General features: G+C 34.4%; 1 protein-coding gene across 2 annotated transcripts in view; it reads right to left on the bottom strand.

Annotated features, from left to right (window-relative positions):
* Positions 1-563: 563 nt before the first annotated feature.
* TRIM33 (tripartite motif containing 33) overlaps positions 564-12,188 on the bottom strand; it is a 126,559-nt gene continuing 114,934 nt past the window's right edge. Inside the window, exons 16-20 of one of the 2 annotated variants that reach the window (XM_021672716.2) lie at positions 10,338-10,461; positions 8,959-9,033; positions 7,273-7,425; positions 5,756-5,806; positions 564-5,676 (exon numbers count right to left, since the gene is read on the bottom strand). In XM_021672716.2, coding sequence (XP_021528391.2) covers positions 5,464-5,676; positions 5,756-5,806; positions 7,273-7,425; positions 8,959-9,033; positions 10,338-10,461 — 616 coding nt within the window. In that variant the 3' untranslated portion in view covers positions 564-5,463. The remainder of the gene's footprint in view (positions 5,677-5,755; positions 5,807-7,272; positions 7,426-8,958; positions 9,034-10,337; positions 10,462-12,188) is intronic. The other variant, XM_064372674.1, reaches the window with a different exon arrangement.

Below are 12,188 nucleotides of genomic sequence, written 5' to 3'. Positions count from 1 at the left end.
TATTCTGCACAACTCATTCTTCACTGCTACAATTATCTTTCAAAAAGGCAAATCTGATTTCACCCTTCCAGTCCCCATCTTGCTTAAAATTCTTCAAGGACTCCTTGTTGGCCTCAGTATAATTTCCAAACCCTTTTATATAACTTACAAGACTCTGCTTCAAGAGGACTCTGTTCAATTCTTGAGTTTAGTATTTTACCACTCCAACTTAGACTGTTACAAGTAACTTTCAGTTAATTATACATGTTCTTTCTCACTCATAGTCTTGTACATATTGTATTCTCTTTTCACTCTCTCTTTGCCTTGTCCACTGTCCTTTTATGAGTGAATGAAATTGCTTACCTGGCAACAAAGTTTGGGTTAGATCCTTTACTATGCATTACAATTATATTCTATTAATCCCTATCATAACAACCGATTAACACAGAGTCTGAAGTCTGTGAAGGCAAGGACTATGTCTTGTTCACTACTGTATCTTTGGTTCTTGGCACATAGTGTAAATTTTTAAAGTGATTTAAAATTATACTTTTCAACTCACAGAAGAGGGAAAAAAAAGAAATTCATTTGAAAACTTTTTCAATTTTCTAATTTAATAGAAATAATCAAAACAATGTGGCTTTCAAACAAGGGTTTAAAACTAATCTAATACAACTTCTACAACACATTCCAGAGCATTATAACAATAATTATTTACAGGCAGCTAATGTATTAAATAACCAGGAAACGAAAAAAACTTGCTTTTATTACACATCAGCAAAAACACAGGAACGAAACAATTAGAAACTGCAACCTTGTTTTAAAAAATTAAATATGATTATTTAGAGAATACGATACCACAGAAACAGCACTTTTTAAGAATCATATTGAAGGGCAGTTAACTATGTGCAAAAATAGTAGTAGTAGTAGTAATAATAATAACGAGGGGAGGAGACCAATTGAAATACTGGAAGCAAGGAACTAGTAAGGCTGTGAATTTAACCCTTTCGTGTGTAGGTATGTCTACATAAAAAATTAACAGGATTTCAAATTGCACAAATCTTTTTTAATAGGCTTATGTATATGTTTCACTGATTTTAAAATGTAGTAAATACCTACATTTTTCAGACCAGGAGCAGACATGCATTCTATCCTTAAGATTGAAATTTAGGCCACACTTGAAAGGGAATATTACAGTGGCACTTACAAAATCATTTCGGTGTCTTCCCACACATATAAACTTGGTGAATGTAAAAGAAGAGCATTTTCAATTTTAAAGATCACTTTCTAGAAAAGGGCTAAACTTAATTTTGTACATTTTGTAATCTGATATGACATATATGTCCAAATTAACTTATTTTTGAAGATAGTTTTGTTTCTCCGATACAATAAAAAATATATAAAGGACCACATAGGCAAACATAAGGAACTAAGATGAAAGAAATGCTATACATGCATTCTGACCAAGTAAAAGAAACCATTATATTCAAGAGTACATGTTGAATCTGAAATGTCTATGTAAACTGTGGCATATAAATTTTTTTCCTTAAAAAAGTACCTTCGATTTTTTTTTTTACTCAAACACTTACTTTTAAAAAAATATGCAACTTTCCCCAATTTTTAAAATAAAATGCCACAATATATTGTCATTACTTCCAGCATACATTTAAATTTCTTAATTTTTAAAAGATAGACTGGGTGATATGCATACAAACTTTCCTATAAAATCACCATCCAGGAGAGGATTCTGACATGCTATTAGGCAACAGACTTAAAGCAGTGTTATTGCTTTATCAAGGAGGAGATAACTGTGAGAAAAAAAATTAAATATCCAGGTCCGGTACATGATCAAACTGTATTACACCTTGAAAATCTTGAATCACCTTCAGCAGATCACTAACATAGATGGTACAGAAATTAAAAATTCATGGTATGAATTAAGAATCTGTTAACTAAGGGAGTTAGGTGCGTGGATTTTTTATAAAACTATTCAGTGATCCAATGCTGAGTACGCAAATAAGCAGTGCTGACGCTGACAAGAAATGACATTGTTATATTTCACATGTTGTACGTGAATGGAGGTGGGTATGCAATGTAAAAGCCAAGGGAGATGGGGCCACAGCATCTACTCCCGTTTTGAATAGTAAGAGACCATTTAATAATGTATGGTAGGCCACAATCCAAGGGCATAGTTGGAAGACCTGAATCTATTAGCTTATTAACACTAATCACTAATAATTACATGGCAGGATACCTGCTGAGGTAACTGATAAATCTACAACTTGCACACTTATAAACCTTTTACTTCTATTTGAAATCATCATTTCTTTCAATTAACTAAAAATTCCAAAACTTGTTACAACAAAAAATGAGACAACTGACTTATTAGCATTTCCTAAAATTCCCTTGTGTTAAGATACAGAAGTCAGAAAGTAGCAACTTGTTGATCCAAAAATAATAATTTCAATAGTGGATCCAATGCCTTACCATTTCTCTGCAGTAATGGTTTGATGTTTCCATACAGAGCACGACCTACAATCTAACCATACTTCAGAACTTTCACATGCTTTGCCTTATAAAGCAACTCCTTCACTCAGTGAATCAGCTGAGGCAAGTGCTGAAAACACAAATTTAGGTCAGTGGAACAGACTGAGCAACACTTTGTTCCTAGTTTTCTGATGGGAGAAGTAAATTGAAGTACGGCAAAAACTGAAAGCTTTTAAGAAAACACTATTATGTGGACTTTTCTCCAAATCTTCTAAAATACTGCCATTTAAACAACAAATACAAATGTGAGAGTATAAAAACAAACTGCCTTCAGGGACTGACAGATATTCAATTTTGTATTTTTAAAATATAAATTAACAGGGAAATACATATCTAAATATCAAGTTTTTATACTTTTTAATCAAAGGTATGTTAGAGCTGAAAAAAATCAGCTTAGAAATACAATGATCAGTGTGCAAGAAAAAAGCTTTGATAAAAAAATCTAAAGTGAATATCTTAATTTAATGGTGGCAATGTTGATAGCTATTAATAGTAATTCCTCAGCAGTATAAATTATCTTTAAAGAAATGGAAGCTATTAAACATTGACAAAAAAGTGGTTCTTAAATACAATTATTTTTTAAGGCCCAAATAATGAAAAATATTTACTTAAAGTGTGTTTCTCCCCTCAGTTGGCAGAATCTATTTATGACTCATTATCTACAAATTTTTTTTGAAAAGGATCCTTTGAAGAGCAAAACAAAATATTAAAACTCAAAGGCCTCACACAATGAAGTTATATGCTGCTATTCCTTACTTTCCAAAAATGTGCCCTTGGAGATATGTCTACTTATAAACTAAAATCATGGATGTTGTGAAAAAAGAGAGAAACAGGCATAGGCATAAGTATTTTTAAATGATTTTCTCCCTCTTATTAAAAAAATTTTCTTAGGAATTTAAAATTTGAGTAAAACATTTAAACAGTTTGGTATATTTTCAAAGGTTTAAATTATTTTTTAAAAATTGAAGAAAAAAAGTGAAAAGCCAGGATTAAAGTAAATCAATAGCAATAATAAAATCAATACTATTTAAATACACAACCAGAAACCCTAAATCATATTCCTGTTTACCCCCATCCCTTGTTAAGAAAAGAAAAACAACCCAAAGGAATTTGTATAATAATTTTTAGAGCACTTTATTTGATTCAAGATGCACTAAAAAATATTGACCTCTTAGACAATAATGTCAAATAATTTTCTGAGTAGTCTACTCTCTGAACTGCTTAAACTGAATTTTTTAAAAGGCAAATAAATCATTTGCCACAAATCTGCTGACATCTTAAAAATATCTAATGGCAAATTCTTCTTTTATTTTGGTCTCTGTATATTCAAATGTGTCCATACAAAAGTAGGACTAAAATTTTTAAGCAAACAAAAGAGAAGCCTGTAACAGTGTAGAACACACATTTTCAATCTGAGCATCACAGATGAAGCGAAGAAAAATGAACCAGAGCCAAGTTGGTTTATCTGCCTCGGGTGCTGTAATTGGGGTTGTAAGGTGGGTTTACTCCAGTAACCATTCAAGTGGGAATTGGCTCATTTTCAGGATTTACTTACAGGTCTCTTCTAAGTCCTTTAAGCCCCTAGTCCATGCAAATGTCCCACTTGGTGGACAGATGAGTAATCTAACCCCACCGGGTTTATTTCAATATTTTGATATTTCAATAAGCTGCTTCTGAAGATCTTTTGAGAAGTCTGTTCTCTATTAAAATAAGATAGAACCTCAAAATATGAATGTGAACATTAGAAATAGACAGCATATATTACAAATCCATTCTTGATAGGAACATTAGTAAGAATACACATTAGCTTAAAAAACAGGCTCAGCAAATGTTGCTGATCTGCCAAAAGTTTTAGTTCACTATTTACAAATAAGACAAAGTGAAATACAGAAAATTTTACACATTTGGTAGTTGACAGATACTGTTTGCCAATAGTGGTCTATCAGAAAACTGACATGAAGGAAGACTGGAAAAGGGCCAGTTGTCACCTTCTCAATCAAATTTAAATGTACAGAAAACTAGATTAATTTTGAAACAAACATTCTGCCTTTCATGGGAATAACTGTATGATCACATGATTTGATTGGGAAGTGCAATTGTGAGGAAGTGTTTTCTGGAAACGATTACTTTAACTCTAAATAATCCACTAATGAAAAGTTACCATGTTTATTTCAGTAGACCACTGAAGCTGATTAAATGGTAACTAGTGGTCGTGTTTCCTAAACCCTAAATATGAGCAGAACATAAAACCACTGCTGAGTTCTTTATATCAATTTAAAAACTAAAACCCAACAGCAACAAAATGAGAAAAAAATATAATGGCATGATTCAATGCACATCTGCACTGACATTAAAGTAGAATCTGAGTTACTTGGATTTTTAACTAGAAAACAACCTGATATGTATGTGTGTGAAGGGGGAGGCTTAAAAGTTGTTTTAATAACTGTGCGACCTAGTCCAAAAAGAAAATTTATTAAGTGACATGAGCCTCAAGTATTTACTTGTACACCAAATATCCTGCACCAATCAAGACCACACAATCATCAACATTTGCTATTTCTTTTTCTTTTTGAGACAGAGTCTCATTCTTTCACCAGGCTGGAGTGCAGTGGCATGATCTCGGCTCACTGCAACCTCCACCTCCCGGGAACATTTGCCATTTCTAACAATCAGAGAATCATCTTCATTAAAACAGAAATCCTTGAATTATTTCACTTTTGCTTTTTGCTTTTAAAGTTGCAAACAGAGTTCTCTCCCCCTTTCTTGACAAGAATGTGTTTCTGTCCATTATTTCAATCTAATACTGTGTAAAAGCTATCAGCTTCTTCAAGGAGGTGCCCACTATAGGCAGGATATTCCAGCAACACTTAAAAGTTTTCTATTTCTTTCTTTCTTTTTTTTTTTTTTTTTAAAAAACAATTGATTTTAATCCATGTCATTTTACTTTATATGTACTGGTCTCTCATCTGACTTTAGGCGTTTTCTGCGGGGCTGTATAAAGTCTTCATCAGAGTCCTCAGTTACCTCACCATCATCCTCTTCCTGCTCAAACTCTGGTAAAGGTGCGAAGGTCCTGTCTGAGTAGATCTCTGTGAGTTTATCTTCAAAGTACAATGCAACTGCTTTCCCTGCCTGAGCTACTTCTGAATCAGCCTGCAAGCAAAAGATAGGAATATTCACCTATTGGTAATGCATATTCCTTCACCAAGTTTGCGTGGTCTGAAAAGCTTACCTTCAAATTAATCTCTTGTGTGTCTGCATAAACTTGAACAACTTTCATCATCTAAAAAGGATACCAGAGTCAAAAAAAAAAAGGGAAATTATAATCCTTTCTAAAGTTATGAGACTGTATAGGATTGGCGACAAAACGTCAGCCATACTAGGGAGAACAAATTGCTATAACCAAATAAAGTGCTTTTCTAAAATTCTACAGAACATGGAACCATTTTCTTTACAAAGCCCTGTTACTAAAGCTACTGTGAAATCTCCATAATTGTCTTATTTTGAATGATCAAGGTCAATCTGAATAGGAATTGGTTTCAATACATCAATCTACTGAAGAGAAAAATATTTGTGAAGCAAATTATATAAGAAATGTTGCTTTAAAAAACTGACAAACTTTCAACAAACCACTTAATAAAAATTCTATCTGTACAGCAATATATTAATCATAAATTATTTAACTATTTCTGAGGCATGTAACATGGGTCTTCTTATCAACTATAGTTCATGAAAGCATATTTATATGAAAATAATTTAACTGCATTGAAAAATAAGACGAAATTTGGGACTATCGTTTCTAACTTCAAATTAATGAGATTTTACTAATATACTCTGTGCCATACTACCATAAAGGTGACTTAGAATTTTCACCTTATGAGGATTTTGTTTTTAATTTTAAAATGCCATCTAGATGCTTCCAGAGGCAGCTACGGGAATACTTTACAGTATTCAATGTGATTTATTTTAGTAATAATCATATGGCACCCAAATTACATCAGCAATAAGGAGACTTTAGTATTAATCTTTTAAAAGATTTTATGGATTCTAATTAAATTTCATTTTCTTCTCCTATAATGAAAACCTTCCATAACAATAACAGAATTGATTTTATCCCTAAGATAATAAAAACAATTTCCCTGAAAGAGGTATATATCACATTTCTTCTCAAGGCACAGCTAACTCAACCTTACCCTCAAAAAAAAAAAAACAACAAAATCAAAACAAAACAAAAACTCCAAAAAAACAAAAAACATAACCAAAGTTAATGAAAGTCACACTGCTGAAATAAGAAAACTTAGTATTATATACTCTGGGCTACTATTCAAGATGGGTCACCAGAGATACAGTTTATTATTTTAAGGTTCTACATTTATGTTGTCAATAATAAAATGCAAGGACATGGGTACAGATACTTTCCTAACAGTACCCAAAATGTAAGCTGTTTATAATCATATCCCACAAAACATACTTAACTACTGACAGTACTTTCCATACTTGTGCCAATCCTCAACTCATTTAGAAAAGAATATTTGATAATATTCTTTATTATATTTAAGTATATACTCCAAATTATATACAATGAATTTTCTTCACTGGAGCTGTTAATACAATCAGATGTTACTTTTGACAGGTCTTTAGCAGAAAAAACAATTTAATAAAATTAAAGTCTTTCAGCAGAAAAAAACAAAACAAGGAAACAAACAAAAACTAACAAACCAAGACTCTATAGGTTGGAAGTTAACATACTTCATTAAACCTTTCACAGTTCTTGAAGATCAAACGGACATCAGCCACAAAGTCATCTGGGATTTGGTAGTGTTGGGAATGTTTTTTCTGAAGCTTCTTTTTCACGGTGGATAAATCCATTGGTTTCTTTATAATTTTATAGTAGTTTGGTATCTAAAATAAGCAAATAAATAATGGAAAATAAGAATTCTCCAAAAATGACAAACTGTTTAAAAATGCATAGGATATTAATTTTAGGGGAAAAAAAACCATTTATTATAGAGCCAGCTGCTTGGAAATTTTGAGTATAGACGTATGTACTTTACGTCTTCATGAAAACCAGATCTTATGCAGAATATGTGCCAATCTTCATGGTTAGTCCAAGTCTCTCCATGGTTAGTCCAAGTCCCCGTCCCCAAAGTCCTACCTTTAATAATAAGATTTGGAAAGAAAGCAATCAGCAAGGGTAACCAACCAGTAGCCTTAAGGCAACATTTGGCTTATCAGAATTTTATGACTCCTCAAGCTCAAGAGTTTTTCTTTTTTAAAAAAAAGAAAGAAAAAAATTTACAAAATGTATTAATGTTACAATTAAAATATGATGTCTTTCAGAAGACATCACAGAGAATATCATTTACATCATGGAGAAGTCTTGACTTAGTAACAGATAAAGCAAGACTACTAGAATGTAAGAAAAATTTATTAAGTTTATTAACCATTTAGTGTTCATGCTAGGGAATTCTGGCCCCAACCCTGGCCAAAAATTTCTACCCTTGGGATAAAAGTAAAGTTAGAGAAGCAATTTTATTTTATGTATTTATTTTGAGACAGAGTCTTGCTTTGTCACTCAGGCTGGAGCGCAGTAGCATGATTTTGGCTCACAGCAACCTTCACCGCACCCCACTTCCCCCCACCCCATTCATGCAATTATCCTGCCTCAGCCTCTCTAGTAGTTGGGATTATAGGTGTGTGCTACCACAGCCAGCTAATTTTCATATTTTTAGTAAAGAGGGGTTTTCACCATGTTGGCCAGGCTAGTCTTGAACTCCTGACCTCAAGTGATCCACCCGCCTAAGCCTCCCAAAGTGCTGGGATTACAGGTATGAGCCACCATGCCCAGCTGAGAAGCTATTTTAATAGTCCATAAAAAGAAAACATTTGAAAGTAATTTTCTACTTCAAAATCCCTGCACTTGAAGACAAGACAAACTTCCTAGAAACAGATGATTACTGCCTGTACAAAACACCTTCCTTCTGTCTAGATCTTTTGTGATTTAAAATTCATTTCTCTGGCTACCCAGTAAACAAGTCAACTACCATTTAATACTCTGTAACAGGCCTGGTATACCATAATGTAGTATTCAACAACTGATGGCTAGCAATAAAATGTGTGTAGCATAACTCTTACCCCACTTATTAGGCACTGAACACCTCTAATCTTCCTTTTATTGTAGCATTTTAGAGCTTTTATTCCCTACAAAAGTCAGTGACTACAGATTACGGTAAACACTTTACATAGGTTATCTTAATATAATCCTCAGAACAACCCAGTGAGGTAAGAAATTGTGTCAGAAAAGAAACTTTGAGTCTTAGAGAGGTGGAGCTTATTCCAGAAGGCTGACATGTAACAGAAGCTATCTAAGGCCAGAGCCCATACTCATATGTATTATGAGACTTCCCCACCGAGCTACTAAGGTAGGCAACTCACCGAAGCAGGAACAGGCTCCTGGAATTCAATACTTAATTCATGGCAATAGAGGTAAAGCAGAAGACGTTCACATTTCTGGCCCAAACAAGGAAAAGAAAGCACATGAAATATTTTTCTCCTAATAAGACATTCCTGAGAATAAGAACTGTATCACAACAAAGTGTGATTAAAAGAAACTGAACACAAGCCCCCTATTTACTAGATACTCAACTAAACATAAGCACCCAAAGAAAACTCCCTCACATCTCATTTTCTTTTCAGACTACCTTTTGCTCTACTTTAAATAAGTAAGAATGGGACATAACTAAGGTAATTTATGGAAGGGAGTAACAAAAGCAACATCTAGCAATTTGTGCAAAAATTTATAAATTACTTGGTAATAAATAAATAAATAATCACTCTTGCTCCTTATGGTAATTCCTTAGGCAGGCAAGACAAACGTTAAATGTTACTATCCTCTTTCTTCAAATGACTCGTCAGGTTCAAAATAAAAATGGTCTTCTCAATCCAACCCCAAAAATATTTTTACCCAATCATCAGTAAACTGAAACGCATTTTAGATTCACAGTCTTCCACTTACCTAAACTTCTTTTAATATAAGTTTGTATATCCTATACACGTATCTTGTCTTTACAGAGAGTACATGAGGGCTTTTGCAAGTATATACACCAGACTAGAGCCAAACTTAACTCTAATGACCGCACAACAATGCAAAAGATTCTGTCTTTGGAAACAAGACTACAGGACAGATTGGTAAAAATCTGAGTAAAGTAAGGAGAGAGTTTCCATTTTTAATATGATGAGAAGCTATTAAGAGGATTTTAAGCAAGGAAATGATAGACTTGTTTACTTTTGAAAAAAGAACACTGTTTAATACAAAAAATAGACTATAAAGGGCAAGAGCAGAAGCAGGGAGAACAGTTAAGAAATGATTACAATAGTCCAGATGAGAAATTATGACATCTGTCTAGAGTAGTAACGGTGGGGAGAAGAAAATGATATTATATTTATTATTATTTCATTCCTAATAGGTTTCTAGCCTGAGCAACAGAAACAAATGGTGGTATCATTCAATTAAGGGGAATACTTGGGGGAGGAATACGGTTTTTTATGTTGTTATTTCCTTGGTTTTGTGTTTGGAGAAAGAGGATTAGAAATTAATATTTTTAGTTGGGACATGTTAAGTTTGAGGAATCTGGATATAAGAGTCTACAGTTCAGGGTTAGAGAAAAGAAGACTTCAGAAATCATCAATATACTATCAGATGACAGCATTAAAAATTAAATGATATCAGGTTTTGTGCATGCTACAAAAATAGATGTTTATTTAGGCAGACAACTACTGAATCCCAATAACAAATCAACTTATTTGACACTTACCCTTTGGTCCACGGGGCTTAACCCCTGCGCAGTTTTCCCCTTCTTACTATGTTGCAAATTATCACAATCATATTCAACTTCTGGCTTTCCAATATCTCTACAAAATGTGCATATCCAGTCCCCACTAAACAGGGAAATAGGCAATTAGTCCAAGTAATTATAAGAAATCCTGCTCTAGAGAAGCTGCTTCCTTAGACACAGTGCCTAGTTTATTTTCTTAATAATTTTTTGGAAAAAGGCAGGTTTAATAGTTGTGAAATCTCATCAGGTGAAGTCATGTGATTAAAAATGCCTCTAAACTTTCCTAGTCACCAATCAATTGATAACTTTCTGGAATACATTATAAAAATGGCACCTCTGCATTAAAAGGGGGTCTCTTAGTAGCATAAAGCTGATGAGCAGTACTTGCAGCACAAGGCCTAAGACCAATTCTCTCAGGTCCCAGTATCACCATTATGTGGACTCAGTATTTATGAATAAGAAGAGCAAAGGTTACAGAGTTTCTCAGGTATCTTGTACTGTTTTGGCATGTATTAACATGCCAAAAGTAAATCAGTTATTTTTTCATGGTCAGTCAAAACTTCAAACACACACATACACACCTGCAGACACAAGCATATGTATGTATACCTCCTTTGTTTTTTTTTGAGACAGAGTCTCCCTCTTGCCCAGGCTGGAGTGCAGTGGCACAATCTCAGCTCACTGCAACCTCTGCTTGATGGGTTCAAGCGATTCTTGTGCCTCAGCCTCCCTAGCAGCTGGGATTACAGGTGTGCACCATCATGAATGGTTACTTTTTATGTTTTCTTTGAGACACAGTTTCACTCTGTCGTCCAGGATGAAGTACAGTGGCACGATCTTGGCTCACTGCAACCTCTGCCTCCTGATTTCAAGTGATTCTCATGCCTCAGCCACCCTGGGATTACAGGTGCCTGCCACCATGCCCAGCTAATTTTTGTATTATTAGTAGACATGCGTTTTCACCATGTTGACCAGGTAACTTCTGACCTCAGGTGATCTGCCTGTCTCAGCCTCCCAAAGTGCTGAGATTACAGGTGCCCGCTACCATGCCCAGCTAATTTCTGTATTTTTAGTAGAGACAGGGTTTCACCATATTGGCCAGGCTGCTCTTAAACTCCTGACCTTAAGTGATCCACTGGTCTCGGTGTCCCAAAGTGTTGGGATTACAGGCGTTGAGCCACTGTGCCCAGCCACCTCCTATCTTTTAACCCTGCCAAGTATATACTTTGTTTTTATCAGGATTTCTTATCAAACTATGAAATCTAAAATGATTTATTTATATTCACTCCCTCTCTCTATATAAAGAGATATACAGAGAGGTATATACATAGATTCTAAATCTCGGGATTGCACTAACCAATCTATTTGTTTGTTTGTTTTTCTTTTTTTGAGATGGAGTCTCACACTGTCACCCAGGCTGGAGTGCAGTGGTGCAATCTTGGCTCATGGCAACCTTTGCTTCCCAGGTTCAAACGATTCTCCTTGCTCAGCCTACCGAGTAACTGGGACTACAAGATGTGTGCCACCACGCCCGGATAAGTTTTTTTTTTTGGTATTTTTAGTAGAGATGGGGTTTCGCCACGTTGGCCAGCTGGTCTCAAACTCCTGACCTCAAGTGCTCTGCCCACCTCGACCTCCCAAAGTGCTGGGATTACAGGTGTGAGCCACAGTGTCTGGCTAATTTGTGTCAACGTTTTACAATCCTTCCAAAGCATGTCATTGAAAGAAAGCATTCAGTGGCAAAATTCTGACATTCCAGTAAATATTACTACCCAAAGGAAAGAAAACTCTTAATTTCAAGATCAAAGTGCCAACGCTTTTATTTTCTAA

Source organism: Aotus nancymaae, unplaced genomic scaffold (assembly GCF_030222135.1).
Source record: "Aotus nancymaae isolate 86718 unplaced genomic scaffold, 86718_ANA_hifiasm-v0.15.2.pri h1tg000007l, whole genome shotgun sequence".
In the NCBI taxonomy this organism is placed as follows: Eukaryota; Metazoa; Chordata; class Mammalia; order Primates; family Aotidae; genus Aotus; species Aotus nancymaae.
This window is presented reverse-complemented; position numbering and strand designations above follow the sequence as displayed.